The following is a 17,991-nucleotide window of genomic DNA, read 5'->3' as shown; positions in this document are numbered from 1 at the left end:
AAAAGCTATATGAGACAAACACTAATCAAAATAAAACTGGTATAGCAATATTAACATTGGCCAAAATAATCTTTATTATGGAGGAACATTATTAGAGATAAAGAGGGTCATTAATGATAAAAGAAGCAATTCACCTGGAACATTTAACAATCTTTAGCTTGTATTACTAAACCAACATAGCCTTGAATAATATAAATCAAAAGTTAAAAATAAAGGAGAAAATGACAATTCACAATCTTAGTTTTCAAGGTTGTTTAAAGCACTTTTCTCAGTAACTATTATACCAAGGAGCTGACAATATTTGTAAGTAGAATATTTGAACAGCGTATGTAGCACCCTTCAACCATCAGTTATGGAACTTGATGTACATTATTTCAAGGACATATGGAACATTTATAAAAACCAACCCTGTACTGAGCTACAAAGGAAGGCTCAAAATACAGTACTGAAGAATTGATAACCTTGGAGGATGGGTGAGCCATCTATGGCCAGAAGGCCAAATCCAGCCTGCCATCTGTTTTTGCAAATAAAGTATTATTGGAATACAGCCATACTTATTCATTTACATATTGTCTATGGCGATTTCACACTACAATGGGAGAGTTGGGTAGTTGCAACAGAGAATATATTGACCACAAAACTTGAAATATTTACTATCTGGCTTTTTACAGTAAAAGTTGCTGACCCCTGCCTTGGAGAATAGATTCTTGGAACACAAAGCAATGTCAGAGATTAATAACACCCACCTTTTTACACCATATACAAGAATAGACTCAAAATGGATTAAAGACTAAATGTAAGACCTGAAACCATAAAACTTCTAGAAGGAAACATAGGCAATATACTCTCTGATATTGCTAACAGTAATATCAGAGATATCCCCCTGGGCAAGGGAAACAAAAGAAAAAAATAAACAAATAGGACTACATCAAACTAAAAAGTTTTTGTACAGCAAAGGAAACCATCAACAAAACAAAAAGACAACCCACTGTTTGAGAGAAGATATTCGCTAATGCTATATCTGATAAGAGGTTAATATCCAAAATATATAAAGAACTCATACAACTCAACAACAAAAAACAATCCAATTAAAAAATGGGCAGAAGACCTGAACAGATACTTCTCCAAAGAGGAAATACAGATGACCAATAGACATATGAAAAGATGCTCCTCAGAAAAATGCAAATTATCAGAGAAATGCAAATTAAAACCACAATGAGATAGCACCTCACACCTGTCAGAATGGCTATCATCAATAAATCAAAGAACAACAAGTGTTGGCGAGAATGCAGAGAAAAGGGAACTCTCATACATTGTTGGTGGGATGGGAAATTGGTACAGCCACTGTAGAAAACAGTCTGGAGTTTTCTCAAAAAATTAAAAATGGATATACCTCTTGACCCAGAAATTGCACTTCTGGGTCAAAGAAAATCAAAACTAATTCATTAAAATCTCTGCATCTCAATATTCATGGCAGCACAATTTGCAATAGCCAAGATATGGAAGCAACCTAAATGCCCATCAACAGATGATTGGATAAAGAAGTTATGGTTCGTATATACAATTGAATATTACTCAGCCATTAAAAAAAAGGAAATCCTACCATTTGCAATGACATGGATGGACCTAGAGGTTATTATGCCGAGTGAAATAAGTCAGACAGGGAAAGATAAGTACCATATGATTTCACTTACATGCAAAATCTAAGGAACAAAAAGAAGAAAACAGACTAAAAAATCTAGACAATTTAGTGATGGACAGAGGGGAATTGGGGGCTGGGGTGAAGAGTTAAAGAAGTATGAATTAGTAGTTGATAGATGTTCATGGGGATGGGGAGCACGGCATAGGGAATGCAGTTAGCATTAATACATTGGCTAGGTGGAAAACCAGAGAGAGAAGGAGCAATTAGGGGGATCGTTTTATAAACTATATAAATGTCTAACCAATGTACTGTATACTTGAAACCAATAAAAAGTAATTTGTAAAAATCATACTTCTAAATAATTCAAGGATCAAAGAAGGAAGTCTAAATAGAACTTAGAATATATCAATGTCTAACATTAAAATGTACATGTCAAAGGATGGGATACAGGTAAAGAGGAACTCAAGAAATTTTAGCCTTATAATGTTAATGTTAGAATATACGAAAGATTGAAAATTAGTGTGCCAAGCATTCAACTGAAGGAGCTAGAAAAAATGGCCAATTGATTTGTTACAAGGATGCCAAGACAGTTCCACTGGGGAAAAACTAGTCTTTTTAGCTAGAACAACTGGATATCCACATGCAAAAGAATGAAATTGGACCCCTACCTCACATCATATACAAAATTAACTCCAAATGATAAAAGACCAAAATATAAGAGCTAAAACTATAGAACTCTAGAAGAAAACATAGATATGAATCTTCGTGAGGTTGGATTAGGCTATAATTTCTTAGATATGACACAAAAAGCAGAAGCACCAAAAGAAAAAAAAATGGTTAAATTGGGCTTCATCAAAGTTTAAAAATTGTGTGCTTCAAAGGACACTATTATGAAAATGAAAAGATAGCCTACAAAGTAAAAAATATTTTCAAATTATATAACTGATAAAGGCCTGGTCTTCATAATATATAAAGAATCATTATAACACAACAATAAAAACAAATAACCCAGTTAAGAATTGGACAAAGGATTTGAATAGACAGTTCTCCAAAGATGTACATATTACAAATAGACACATGAAGAGATGTTCAGTGTCATCAGTCATTAGGGAAATGCAAATCAAAACCACAATTAGATGCCACTTTATACCCATTAGGATAGGATGGCTATAATCAAAAAAGATTGATAGTAACCAGTGTTGATGAGGATGTGGAGACATTGGAACTCTAATGCTGATGCATTACTGGTGGGATTGCAAAATGGTGCAGCTGTTTTGAAAAGTTGTCTGATAGTTTTTTAAAAGGTGTTAAACAGAGTTACTGCATGATTCAACAATTCCACTTTTGCCATGTACCCAAGAGAAATGAAAACATGTCTACCAAAAAAGGTACACATTAATGTTCATAACAGCATTATTTATGATAGCTAAAAAGTGGAAACAACTCAAATGTTTATCAGCTGAGGAATGGGTAGACAAAATGTGGTATATCCATATTTGGAATTTTTTATTCCAAAAAATAAAATATTTCGAATAAAATGGAATTTTATTCAGCCATAAATGTAATGAAGAACTGATTAATGCTACAACATGGATGAACCGTGAGAACATGCCAAGTGAAAGAAGCCAGACACAAAAGGCCACATGTTGCATGATTTCATTTACATGAAATGTCCAAAATAGGCAAATCCATAGAGACATAAAGTAGATTGCTGGTTGCCTAAGATTGAGGGGAGGCAGAAATGGGGAGTAACTGCTGATGGATACAGGGTGTCTTTTGGGGGCGATGAAAATGTTGTGGAATTCTATAGTGGTGATGGTTGCACAACTTTGTGAATATACTAAAAACCACTAAATTGCACACTTTAAAAGGATGACTATTTTGGTGTGTGAATTATATCTAAATTTTTTTCAAAGAGGAAAAGAAGCTGGAAAGGAAACATCTGAATGAAATAAAAGTAGAAGGAAATAATAACATAAATAAAAATTAAGGAAATAAAAAAAAAAGAATCAAAGCCAAAAGTTTATTTTTAGGGGAAAATATAAAAACTGGAAGAAAAAAAAAAGCTCTAAATGAGAATAATGACATTCTCAGAAGTAAACTGAAAATGAAACCTTAAATTGTCTAAATGATGAATAGGGGATGACCTCTCCAGGCCATATCCTCTTGGCCCTTGAGGTTGTTGAAAAGTAGTCTGATAGTTTTTTAAAAGGTGTTAAATAGAGTTACTGCATGATTCAACAATTCCACTTTTACCATGTACCCAAGAGAAATGAAAACATTAATTACTAATTACCATAATTAATTATTATGTTGCCACGGGTTTAAGCGGTTCTGTCCCACCTGTCTCTGTTATTTCCAGGGGTCATACCTTGGACTCAGAACCTTAATAGAGCCTCTACTTCTTTCCCACATTCCTTTTTTAAAGGTTCAGATGTACTGAGAGGCTGAGAAGAGCCGGGAGATGTTATAAGGCTCTGCTTTTTCCAGGGGTTTATCTTACGAAGAGTTTCTTTTCTCAGCATCACAGACTGGTTCACTTCGTTTGTCAGACTGGTCAAATTGTTAAAAAATTTGCAACATTGATGGAATTTGGTCAAGGCAGGAAATTCACTCAGTTCAATCCCTCAAATGTTCCTAGCTCAGAGAAGAGTATAAGCTTCTAACTTGGCTCCATCCCAAAAGGGTGTGAGTTGTCTGAATCCACTTATTTCTGTGGCCCTCAGACTGCCCTTGGGCCTGATGGGACCTCATTCAGGGACTCCAACAAGCCAAACCCACTCCTGTTATATGTCTGGTACACTTATTGCACTTACTCTTGCCCCATCTGGAAAACTACCATCTAGGGATTCAAAACCCTGAAAAGACCAAATGCTCCCATTAGAACACATGTTTTTAACATCCTCTTTGGTGGATTCATTGATAATATAATCTTAACTATAATGCACAGGAGGAATTAAAGGCAAAGTAAACAGCAGTGTGACTCTCTTGCAGATGGCAAAGAGAATGGCATGCTTCCACTGAGCCCTGGGACCTCAAATGCTGGAGCTGAGACCTTCTCTCTCCGGGTCCGAAGAGCCACAACCTCAAGGGCCGAGAGGATTTGGCCTGGAGGGGTCATCCCCTATGTCATCGGTGGGAACTTTACAGGTCAGTAGCCCCAGATGAGGCTTGCTTTGGCACTGGGTACTTTGTCACTCTAGGTTGAGTTGGTCTTTCCAGGAAGGACTCAGGCGGGATTCAGCAGATGTAGAGGTCACAGCATTCCTACCTGCTTACACTCCCTTATGTCTACAAGGTCAAGTGCAGTAGGCCTGGGGAAACTGCAGTCTCTGTTGGGAGTATATCTCCAGAGGTGGTCACCTGGTCCCAAAGGCTTCACGTAGGGGGTGACATATGACCTGGTCTTGAAGGGTAGACAGGATTTGCACAGTGGGTATGTGAGCAAAGCCCTCCAGGCAGAAAAAAGAGTGTGAGCAGCTACGTATGGTGGCTACGTATGGTGGCTATACCTGTCCTCTGCCTGGATGAGCACCCTGGACCACCCCCGCACCCTGCAGTACTCCACACAGTAACCAGAATGGGCCAGTAGACATCACTGGACCTCCTGGATCCAATCATGGCTATAACATGTACCAGCTGTCAACCCTGGGGCAAGTTACTTAACTTCTCTGTGCCTCAGTTTTCTCTTATATAAATGGGGATGACATTGTCTACTCCATAGGGTCGTTTTGAGATTTAAGTAACTCAGATAAAGCAGTTAGAATGGTGCCTAGCATGTAGTAATTAGTGATTAATTATTTACCATTGATACTATTATCTTTAAAATATGCGAGTCATTGAGTGGCTTCCCTTTGCCACTCGTGGAACTGAAACTCCTGACCACGGAGCCCTTCTGCAGGCAGCCCTTAGCCCCCTCCCACAGAGTGTTTTACCCTCCCTCCTCTCTCCTCCTTAGTCTTTGTGCTCTACTCTCACCAGTCATTTCTTTTCTGGAACATGCCCACCTTACCGCCACCTTAGCACACTTGCACTTGTCCTTCTGCGTGGAGTGTTTTTTCCCCAGACCCACTCCTGGCTGGCTTCTTCTTATCGTTAGAGGCTCAGAGCAAATGTCATGTCCACAGAAAGGCCTTCTTTGACTCCCTGATACCCCTACCAGCTACTCTCTCCCAGCACCCCGCTTTATAGCCTTTATAGCATTTGGTATCTTAATTATCTTCTTTCACACCTAGTGTACTCTTCTGACCAAAGATTATATAACCTTTATCAAAATTAACTAATTTCACATAAAGAATTTTCTTTACACAGATTTTTGTTATTCTCTAATTAGTAGATAGCTATTTTGGTGAGTGATTGAGCTATAAATAATTTGAACTAAAAGTGTCAAGATGTTTAAAAAATGGACAGCCACGTTACTCTTATTCTATATGAATGTTTTTAGGGACAATGATATGACACCACACCTACATCTTGTAGACAATGATGGGAACCTCCCCAGTGGTTGGTTGGTTGGTTTTTTACAACGAGGTCATTCTAGAATTCAGATCCTAGTTCCATCATCTTTTGTACTTCCCAAGCAGCTATTGTCCTAGCTCCTTCTCATTGCTTCTAGCAAAATCAAACAGTCTTCTTTATATCAGATTGATAGATTTTGAAAAGAATACTTATTGCCTATCGATAACGATCAGACTGGAGTTTACAACTACTTTATTCTTGCTCCCAGACAATTTATTCATTGTTTTATTTTTCAACACATTTCTAATCAAGGAACTGTGAAGATAGGTTCAGAGAAAGTATGAAATTCACTTATTTTCAAAGACCTTGCAGAAAATCAGGCTCAAAACTACTCCGGAAAATACTGAGTCTCCATGCAAAAGTAGCATGAATCCATATGCAAATCGAATTTGTAGAGTATATAGGAACACCTCCTATAGGTATAAAATGAGATGAGGGTGTGGAATGAAGTGCTGGTGAGCTACTTCAAAAGCCTAAAATTTCCCAGTTGAATGGGAAATTTTTTTTTAAGTTTAGAAAAGTACTTTCAATACAAAGGAAAAGTTAGGAAGCCTAGGGTGGTTTGAAAATCTATTTTTACCCTGTCTTCCAATTCACAAACTCCTACTCTCTACATTTTGACAATTCAAGGAAGTTATATTGTATTTGTAGCAAGGTAAGTTATTATTCCTAGTGCATTTCTACTCTGGGGTCACCCAAACAAGCTTTTATTTTTTTAATCATTGGAGCAAGCTTTGTTGTAAGCCTGCATGCCTTAAAGCATCTAAGGAAAGCATGGACCCGTGGGGAAAGTGATGAGCACTTGCCTTGTCATTTCAGGAAGCCAGAGGGCCATTTTTAAGCAGGCCATGAGACACTGGGAGAAGCACACCTGTGTGACCTTCATAGAGAGGACGGATGAAGAAAGCTTTATTGTGTTCAGTTACAGAACCTGTGGGTAAGTAAGTGAAAGCAAGACCGCCTCAGTGGAATCAGAGACAAGCAAAGCTGATGGCTCATGAGTCTTAAATTTTCTCTGTAAAACCAAGTATTTCCAATGAGCTGCAGTATATAGAAGCCCCAGATTTATCAGAAACTCTCCTTGCCCTCAATGAACTCACAATCCAGTGACAGAGTAAGTGGGTCAAGAGGAAGACTCTAAGAAGACAAGGGTTCTAGATTTCCTGTCATGGGAGCAATGGAAGGAATTGGGAGTATTTCATATGGAGAAGTAGTTCTGAAACCATTTATGTCAGTGACCTCACTGAGAATCTGATGAAGCTATGGGCTCCCTCATGATGGAAGTACATATATGCTAAATTCTGCATGAAATTTTATGGGCTTACAGATTTCCTCAAGAAAATATAACAAATAATAAGATAAATGGATTATGCCTAAACTTATCTGTTATACCAATAAATGTAAGTGTGATCTGAGACAGAAAAAGTTCTCATATTGGTTCAAAAACTTGAACCCAACCACATGCTGCCTACACGATATGACTACTGAAGAAAATGACTCAGAAAGGTTTCAAAAGTTTAAAGGGAAAGAAGGCCTATAGGCAAATGCTAACAAAAAGAAAGCTGGGATCACAATTTTACTTTTGTTTTGTTTTATTTTAAAAGTTTTTTTTTTTTTTTTTTAGAAAAAAAGGTCAGACACCTTATAATGAGAAAAGGTAAAAGCCACAATAAGAATATAACTCATAAATCTTTATGCACCAAATAGCATAGCACTGAGTCATAAAACAAGCCTCAGTGAATTCAAGGGGAGTTTGACAGAAACACCAGAGACTTTATTTTATTTCTGTCAGTGCATGTAGATAACTGACAAGTTGATCAAAAATGAAATAGAGATTTGTAGAGGATTAGAAAAATATAATTAATGGAGTTGATTCAATAGGTTTATCAGATTCTATAACCACATCTCGTTTTAAGTGCCTGTCGAACTATTATAGACATTGTCCATCTATTAAGCATTAAGAACACCTTAATAAATTCAGAAAGGCAAAATAGCATCAAAAATTCTCTAATCGCAAAGCAATGAAACTAGACATAATAACATAACAAAATATAGAATAAACACCCCTGAATTAACTGGTAAGTTAAAAGCTGCCCCTACCTTTTTTTTTTTTTTTTACAACTCTTAGGTCATAAAGAAATCAAGATTAAAATTACAAGATATCTAGTTAAGGAAAGCCCTAGAGTTCAAAAATGAAGAGAGATGGCCGAAGCTATGTCCGGAGGAAAACCGACCGCCTCAAATATCTACATCACTAATTAAGAATGACAATGAAATAGTCAATTCAAAGAAGTTAGCAAAATAAATAAGAACATAAAAACCGCCACCACAACAAAATAAACCTAATGAGAACATAAGAAAATTGGGTAACACATTATAGGACTAATAAATTGAAGAGTGAATTCTTTGAATAAACAAACAACCATAAACTACCTGTTAGTTTAACTAAGATTTAAAAAAGCAGCAATGCAGAAGTATACAAAATCAGAAATGAAAAAGGGGGAAATAGCCACAGATACAGCAGAATCATAAGAGAATATTTTGTAAAATCTAGGGTAAGAAATATGGGAGTCTTGATAATGTGAATGACTTCAAGACAAATATAAAGTGCTGACACAGACCAGTAACTGTGAAAAAAATTGAAAAATTGAGGGAAAAAGCTCTCTTCCTCAAAGCACCACATCTAGAGTTTCACAGATGAATTCTTTCAAATCTTCACAAAAAGATTATGCTGGTACTATTTAAGCTTTTTAGAGCATAGAAAAAGAACACTTCCTTCCAAATTACTTTTAAGGAACTATCATGGCATTGGTACCCCAAAATGACAAACACGGCATCAGAAAAAGAGGCAAGTATTGACTCATCTAACTTATGAATGGCCATGTCAAATCCTAACTAAAATGTTATAGAGAATAAGAAAGTAAGCTGCCAAGAAGATATGTCTAAGGAATACAAGACTAGTCCAACATTAGGAAATCTATTTTCATGATTCACTATATTGATAGAAGAGAGAAGCCATATTCAAATCTTGATAGATGTTAAAAAGGCATCTGCACAATTTAACATGCATCTTTTTGTTTGTTTGTTTGTTTGTTTTAAAAAGTAGCCAAGATAGCACAGGAATAAATGTCAAGGATAGATCCTTGACTTACTATATATATACATAGAGAAAGAGATAAAGGGAAAGAAAATATTATATAACAATATTTAATAGAGGTTAACTGGGTGATGGATTATAGGCCATTTTAATTTTTTTATACCTTTCTAGTTAGTAATAATGAACAAATATTATTTGAAAAAATAATTATGCCCAGAAGGAGAGTTATCCCTAAGGCTCTCTGTTAATGGTATCAAGACTCATGCTTTACACAAACTCAGCTGCCCTTTTCCCCATCTCTCTTCCTTGTCATCAGTGATGGTCCAGTAGACTCAGTGGTAGAAAAGTCGGAGAGGCTATGTGCTTTATTCCAGGAAGAGAGACCATATCTCTCTTTGGACTCTCAGGTGGATACATGAGCACCAAAAAGGTTAAGAAACATTTTTAGAGGTTATTTCTGTATTGGAAGGGAAGTTGGACAATGAGAGCACTTTCAGCTCTAAAATTTTGTGGTTTTTTTTAGACATACACACACACATACACACATATACACACTGGGGGAGGGGCACTAGATTCTTGCTATTTCCTGACTGCTGACCTGGTATTTCTGCAATTGTCCAGCTGTTGTTCCTATGTTGGGCGCAGAGGAGGAGGCCCACAGGCCATATCCATTGGGAAAAACTGTGACAAGTTTGGCATTGTGGCTCACGAGCTGGGCCACGTGGTTGGGTTCTGGCATGAACACACCCGCCCAGACAGAGACCAGCATGTCACCATCATCAGAGAAAACATCCAGCCAGGTAAGGAACTTGTGTGGAGTCTGGAAGTTAAAGGCCACGAAGGTGGTATCCATGGGGTAGGGGGTAGGTATGGAGGCAGTGACCCTATTGTGCAGGTGTTTGTTACCAGCATTGCCATTGTCCATCTGTGGCCCTTCTTGGGACATCGTCTGCCATAGCTTGTAGGTTAGACAGAAGCAAAATGACTTTCCATGTTGTAAAGGACAACGAAGTCCAACTCCATTTCCTAAAAGGAACAGAATCGACCAGAACACTGTTCCAGCATCAAAGCTCATAAGCCAAAAAAGTGTTCTTGGTTGCTTTTATGAGTCATTTTTGCTGTCTTAGGCAACACATCTTTTGAAACTGAAATACAATTAGGACAGGAGTACATATAAAAACAGTATTTCTGCCTAGAAATGTTCTGCCCCAAGGCAGATAAAGTGTCTAGATTTCGTAAAAAGTACTTTCTCATATTAAGTAATTTTATATAGAAATTCATAATGAACATGAAAGTAGCTGGTTGAATAATATGGTTGCCTTAAAAAATGCTTTCAAGCATCTGAATCGTGAACTATCTGGGATTGAACTTAACTCTGACTTGTTTTCTTTTGTTTCTACAGTAGCAAGAGGAGAGTTTTTTGTTGTTATTGTTGTTTTGTTGTTGTTCTTTTGTTTTGCGATCAGTTTGATAACTGACCTGCCTGCAAACTTAGTTTAAGAGTTTGGAGTGGCATTTGGGGATGGATGTTGGGTGGTGGGGTTGGGAAAACATAGGGCTTATTCTAAGTTTTAAATTTCAGTCTGTTAAAAAATGGCAACAAGAACCATCACCAACCCAGTGATTTGTTGAGCAGGCTAACTGAGCTCTCGGAAGTTGCTATGGGCCCTCCTTCTCCCCCTTCTGCCTCCTTTCAGGTGCCTGCCTTGGTTTTCAAAGGCCTTAACCGAGTGTTGTGTCACAGGTCAGGAGTATAATTTCTTAAAAATGGAAGCTGGGGAAGTGAGTTCTCTGGGAGAGACGTACGACTTTGACAGCATCATGCACTACGCCCGGAACACCTTCTCAAGGTCAGAATCTATGGTTATGTCTTGTCTGTGTTTTACTGTGCCTGCTGCAGGCTCGGGTCAGATTCCTGGAGGTCTGTGGAGAGTGGGTCTCTCCATGCTCCTGGCACAGTTGGTACGTCTGTCAGAAATACAGTGTGTCCTCTGGGCTGCAGTGAAATATAATCTAATCAGGTTCCCACTAATAAGATTGAATCCCATTGTGAAGCTGGTATTCCATCATGCCCTAGTGTCACAACCAGCAAACTGAAAAAGGGACATTATTGACAGGTTGGCTGTGATAATAACTTAAGGCTCTGTGTGTAATTTCTAGTGGGTGGGGTATCTTCTAAAGTACGTCCTTGATGTAAGTATGGTGGCATTTACCATTTCTCCTAGAGGAGGTTTGGTTTATTGGAAGCTAGACTGCGTTAGAGCTGGGGTGGGGGTGGGGAGCACTGCTAAATCATGGATTCATTTCAGAGAAGAGGATATATTGAGGCTCCAGCCAGTTTGAGGGCACACGAGTAGCTGGGGTCAGAGTCGGAGCAAAGATCCAGGTCTCCTGCCTGCTGGTCACACATGATGGTCGCTGGTATCCCCAAGTTTGGCGGGACCCGTTATTTATGGCCGGCATTGGCAGGATCTGTTTTGATGAGTTAGCGCTGTACTGGACCAGGTGTTAATTATTTTCAGTACTGCCCCTGCTTCTAGACCACACGAGCGTTTTGTATGTAGAAGTTTGCCCCTCCTAGACCCAGCTTTGTAGATCTCTCTAACTTTGAGGTGCAAATATTTTTTTCTCTTGGTACTTTTTTCTTAGTCGCCTCTTAAAACCAGCTCATTTGCTATTTATTTATTTATTTACTTTTTTATTTATTTAGTGAGTTAATTAATCATTAAAAAAAAAAGATTTGAGGTGATTACCAGTTTAAACAGAAGACAAAAAGAAAATAAATTGGTGAGGAAATGTAAGCATGGGGGAGGGGAGAAAATAAGGGTAGATAACCAGGTTGAAGTTTGAAATGAATTTACTATTCCGAATATATGCCATAAAGTACAGTTGTTGAGATGAGCAATAAATATTGTCCTGTGCTCCCTGGCAGTCACAGCAAAGAGGGAAACAGTCCATTTCATGAGTCACTCTGTCCATAAAGATTGAAGAAAATCATTTGTTCAAGAGACACACAGCTCTTGAGAGTGAAGGAGAAACTATTTAGCCAGGGCTCCTTGGCTCTTGGGTAAGGCTGCTGAAAGCATGTGGTTGATGAGGTCATAGAATCGTGGGAGGGAGCCTCCAAACCCCAGCATTCCAAGTTCTCAGAGGGTGTTGTTCCCCCAGCCACATAGCTAATTTAGTTATGATCTCCATCCTGCACCCAGACTGGAACTCTCCAGAGCTCTAATGGGCAGAGTTTGGTCTACGCCAGCATCTTTGAACAACTGACCTGGGCTCTTTATCAGAAGATACAACAGGCAACGTGGTGTAATGAAAAGACCACTAAACTGAGAGTCGGAAGACTGGGTTCTAGTCTTAGTTCTCCCAGGAACCATGCTATTGAGGGAAGTTTAGGCAGTAATTAGGGGCAGCTATGTGCTGGGTCTAATAGCCACCTTCCTAGGCCTCAGTTTCCTCATGACAGAGTTGATCTAGATGTTCTCCACATCCCCTTCAGCTCAAGTATTTCATGTTGTAATTTCTAAATCTGGTGCAGATTTAGAAGGCTTAACAGATATGATGTCATTTGTTGCCATATGGAAATCTGAGGCTTCCTCCTCCTTCATTGGGAAACTGAGGTTTTAGGCACCTACTCTGGGGGTGTAGGGGAGAATCTCAGGAAGCCAGTGGGGTAGGCAGGATGAGAGATCCCCTGCAGAGGCCAGAGTCGGCAGAGATGCTTGGGCGTTGAAGCCGGGCTGACTCACAGGCTGGGAAATGGTGCAGGGAAGAGTCGAGTCACACCACATCAGCCCCAGGGGCTGCCAGCTGCCGAGTAAAGACGAGATGTTGATTTTGTTAGGGAATCAAAATCAAGTTGGTCCAAGTGAGAAGCTTGTCCCTTTGGTCTTGTTTCTGTGGCTGTCATGACTCTTCATACTGCTTTATAATTATCAATTAATTGTTATTATAAATTTATCTATTAATATCTATCTGTTGCATTGCCCTCTCCCTCGCTAGACCGAGATCTTTGAGGACAGAAACTATTTTACTCTCTTCTAGTTCCCACCACCCAACACAGTGCCCGGCACAGAGTATGTGTTCAATAAATATCTGTTAAATGAATAACTTAATGAATTGGTCGAAGGAGGCAGGGAAATTCACAATGCTGGAGACTAGGTGAGGAAAGAAATTTTCATTATCCTCATTGCAGTCCTTTCCAAATACTCACAAATGCAGTGGTCACTGCATTGAGGAGAATCTACAAGTATCTGCGATGTAGGGAATTTTGGATAAATAACTACTAATGGGTTGTAGGAACTGCACTGTCTTCTCAGTGTCTGCTCTGTACCAGTTACTATGCAAAGCTCTGAAGCCAGAGGCCAAGGCAGGAAGAATGCAGACAGAGCATCTTCTGGCACCAGCATTTTCTTTTCTTTAGAAAGTCTCATTTTTTTCCCTTTGATCTCGAGCCCACAATGCCAGCCCCTTCGCCCTTCAGGAGATAACCATTATTAACACATTTGTCAACGTGAAGCACTTTACCAGCACAGACCAGTGGAAGCCCATGGACCAAACTCACGAGATAATAGTTCCTCATCAAGAGTACCTGGAACCCCTCAGAGGGAGATTGGCAGGGAGGCAGCACAGGGTATGATGGACAGCTGGTTAGGAGTAGGGCACCTTCCCTGAAGGCACTGTTGGGAGGAAGACTTCCCCTTCTGCTACAGTGATGTTATCTGTTGCTGCAGAACAATCTACTCCAAACTTAGCAGCTTACGACTTATTTTTTATGATATTTTGGGTCATTCTGGCTTATTCTTCTCTGGTCTTGCCTGGGATCACACCTGCAGCAATAGTCATTTGACAGCATGGTTGGGCTAGGTAGTCCAGGATGGCTAGTGCCAGGTCTGGCCGTTGTGCTGGCTGCCTACTAGGACCCCTTGATTCTCTTCTGTGTGGCCTCTCATTCTCCAGTGAGTTAGACTGGGCGTCTCATCACATGGGAACTCAGGGTTCCTAAAGGCCACAAGACTCTTAAGACCCAGGCTCTGGAACTTGCATGATATCACTTCTGTCACATTCTGTTGGCCAGAGCAAGTTATAGGCCAGCCCTAATTTAAGTGATGGAGAAACTGGTTCTACCTCTTAATGGGCGGAGTGGCAGCGTCACGTTGCAAAGGGATGTAGGTATTAGGAGGGATGTAGGTATTAGTCGTTATTTTAACAACTTACCACAGCTACCTTCTCACCTCTGCCCCGGAGGCCAGAGTGGTTTCAGCAAATCTATTTTGTAGCCAGTGGATACTTGCATTGTCCTTTGTGCAATCTTCTGCATGGACTTTCAGAAAACTATGTTGTTCGATAGGACATTTATCAATGACACCCTTACCAATGGGCTTTCCTGGCCCACTTTTTATCAGAAGGTTCCCACTCTCTAACTCCATGTCATTACTTCTGGTCACGTGTCCCCTGGAGCTAGCCTGCACATCGTCTTTGATTCTGTAAAAGAGCAGAAAATGGCCTATAGAACATTTACTCATCTGGGGGCAAATGCTACTCCCGCTGATGAGAAACCCAGGCTTCATGTGTCTTTACGGCTGAGCTGTCTCCTTCCAACTTTATTCCCTCTAGTTTATGGCAGCTTCTCCCCTCTCCCCTTGATTGGACCCGGGCTGTGGGGAGGTTTTGTTGGGCAGGGGTCCAGGAGATGAGGAGACAGTTCTGTGGTACAGGGGTGTCTTTGTATAGAGAACTCGGAGTTGACAGTTTTATTCCTTAAGGCATCTGCCAAACCCTTTCTTAGTTTAGCAGAATGTCAGTGCTAAATATTGTCCTACTTAAAAGCGGGGATGCTACTGCAGTGGTTTACATAGAGGACACCTCTTGTAATAAACATCTTCCAGAACCCATCACCTTGCTGGCAGCTCAGGATGTGCTAGGGTGGGGTAGAAGTCAGGTGTCCCAGCCCCCAAGAGCTGTCTCAGAGTGAGCTCTTGCTGTTCCTGCTGCTCTGAAGCCGCCAGTGTTTTTAACTCTTTCCTTTATCTAAAATATCTTCAGGCCTCCTGTTTCTTGGGCAGTGGGAAACACTGGCTGGAAGGAGGAAGATGCCGGGAGGTGGGCTCCAGGCCAGCCTGGGTTCCAGGGCTGGCTCTTGATTACTACCTCTGTACTCTGGGTGACTCACTTAAGTTCTGCGGGCTTGCTCTTCTCCCCAGTAGCGAGGAACCCTAGTAATAGTGGTATCCGCTTCCCAGGGTGTTATGAAGATTAAATGAGATGGTGCATGTAAGGTGTCCATCCAGGGCCTGGCACATAGAAAGGGTCTGTGAACAACTCGGTGAGCGTGAGTACACATTCTCTGCCTAGCAGGCCACTAGCCAAGTCACCTATATGGCGTGGTCATCAGCAGGGTCAGTTAGTCTGGGGTGCTAAGAGATTGTGGTGAGCCTTGCATTTTGAGCAGCAAAATTTCTTCAGGGGAATCAAGAAAATGATTACAAATGAACACCTGTTAGGGCAGAAGGATCTATTTTTTGATTAGTAGGTGATCGAATTTTGGATTTTATGTAGAGTTGTCGCTTGTGACTTGAAACTTGGTGAGGTCAATGAAGGAAGCCAAGGATGCCACTGAAGCTTCTCTAGAGGACTTCAGTTCCAGAGATGAGATGATGGGAATTAGAGGCAGTAGGCCAGGTGGCTGAACGTTGAGGGTAGGGGTGTTAAAGAGTATTTCAGCAGAGGGTCTAGGCTCCTGTGTGCTAACGTTGGAAAGAAGGTGAGGCTGAAGTCCAGTTTAGAAAACAAGTATATACGAAAGTGAAAAGGAGGAAATGGGGATAATATATATTTTCCAAGATAGTGCAGAATTTAGGGGAAAGGACGTATTTGCAAGAGAAAGAGAAGAGAAAGGACAGTGCAGCTAATAACTAGACAGTGAGAATTGTTGCATTCCCTTTTGGGTGTAAATAACTATTGTGCAAAATCTTTTGAAGACAGTGTTCTATCTTGGCTGCATAATTTAGTTCAAGAAGTATTTCTTGAGGCCTGCGATGTTCTAGTCCCTGAGGACTTAGAGATGAAAGACCTGGTCTCTCTGCTGGAAGTACTTACTGTTTAGCAGAGAAGACAATTATCATCACCCCTCGAAAAAGACAATAAAGTATGATAAGAGGTTAGATGAATAAGACCCAGAGGAAAGAATGATTAACTCAAGATGGGAGGGGAGAAGGGCTCAGAAGACTTTTAAGAAGGAAAGCCATGTGATGGGGTTTTGGAGAATGAACAGGAGTTTGCTAGTGGACAAGAGGATGGGTAGTGGACGACAGCTTCGCAGAGGATAGCATGTGCTAGGGTATGTTTGGGGCTAGCAAGAGTTCAGTGTTGCTTCAGATAACGAGTGAAGTGGAGGTGTCAGGAAATGTGGTCAGAAGCCCATGAGCCACGGGCCTGGAAATCCAGGTGGTGATCAGAGGTCAGTGAAGGCTTCTAAGTAGAAAGGGCACACACCTGCCCTTGCATTTCAGGACAATCACGTTGCGGCGGTGTCTGGGGTAGAGCAGAGGTGGCTGAGTCTACAAAAAGGGAAGCCAGTTAAGAAGCCACTGGGATGAATTCAGGAAGGGGAAACTGATTGCCTGAGCTGAGGCAATGGTCTGGAACAAGGAGGAGGGTGTGGATTTAAGGCATGTATAGAAGGTGCCATGGATAGGACCTGGTTCCTGGTCTCTACGAGGGAACATGAAGGAGAGGAAGGAGCTGCCGTCACCTTCAGATTCAGTCTCAGGAGATAAAGTTCATGGAAGGAGCAGGAGAATAATGGAATACATTCTGTTTGGAATGCGTTGGATATAAGAGGCCCACAGGACAGCCCAATGGAAGTTTCGTGAGGCATCTGGCTTAGCAGATGGTTCTGGGGCTGGAATCAGAGAATTAGCTGTGAGCCTATAGGTGGTAGTTAAAGCCCAGGAAGCAGGTGGAACAGGAGAGAGGAGAGAAGGGGGAGAGAGGCCAAAACCAGAGGAACAGTCCTTATGGGGGAAGCAGAAGAAGAGGATCCTAACTTAGTGCTCAGAGAGAGCAGTGCCCTGGGAACCAGGACGAAGAGAATCGGAGGAGGGAGGGGACAGCACAGATGTCAGTGCTGTAGAGAAGGCAGGTGAAGATTGATAAGTGTCCATCCGAGTTGTCAATTAGTCTGTGACTGGTGACTGTTGCTGGTGTGGATTAAGGTGAACATCCAGACAGAGAATGGAAACCATTCTTTCAAGAAACTTGGTTAAGAAGGGAAGAAAAGAAACAGGGTGGACACTGGAGAAGGAGCCGGTTCAAGGAAAGGCCCTCCCCTCAGGAGAGGTACCAAGTCAGGGGTCTGGGAGCAGGGTTGGGGGGACTCAAGCAGGGTGTAAACCATGCCCACAACATGGAGGTGTGAATAGGGCCAGCATTCAGCCAGGCATCCTGGTGTCCACTTGTCTGTTTCAGTCATTTTAGATTCCATTCATGTGGGAGTAGAATAAGACATTACAGTTAGAAAGCGCTGCCACGACCATCTAGGCCAATCTCTTATTGTTTAGAGACGTAAACTGTGGCTCAGAGAAGGGAAGAGACTTGTCCGAGCTCAGGTGGCAGAGCCAAGCCTAACACAGAAATCTCTAGGCTAGGGCTCTCGACTACCTCTAGTTGTCTGCATTCATCTCATTTTCCATCTGATTATTCTTCTGACCAGCAAGGTCCCTAAACTCCA

At 40.8% G+C, this 17,991-nt stretch overlaps 1 protein-coding gene across 1 annotated transcript in view; it reads left to right on the top strand.

Moving 5' to 3' along the window:
• TLL2 (tolloid like 2) overlaps positions 1 to 17,991 on the top strand; it is a 127,410-nt gene that overhangs the window by 69,324 nt on the left and 40,095 nt on the right. The window contains exons 4-7 of the mRNA XM_011374039.2: positions 4,637 to 4,792; positions 6,980 to 7,097; positions 9,879 to 10,057; positions 11,002 to 11,107. Coding sequence (XP_011372341.1) covers positions 4,637 to 4,792; positions 6,980 to 7,097; positions 9,879 to 10,057; positions 11,002 to 11,107 — 559 coding nt within the window. The remainder of the gene's footprint in view (positions 1 to 4,636; positions 4,793 to 6,979; positions 7,098 to 9,878; positions 10,058 to 11,001; positions 11,108 to 17,991) is intronic.

The sequence above is a fragment of the Pteropus vampyrus genome, unplaced genomic scaffold (assembly GCF_000151845.1).
Source record: "Pteropus vampyrus isolate Shadow unplaced genomic scaffold, Pvam_2.0 Scaffold238, whole genome shotgun sequence".
NCBI lineage: Eukaryota > Metazoa > Chordata > Mammalia > Chiroptera > Pteropodidae > Pteropus > Pteropus vampyrus.
Note: the sequence above shows the minus strand (reverse complement) of the source record. Positions and strands in the feature narration are given on the sequence as shown.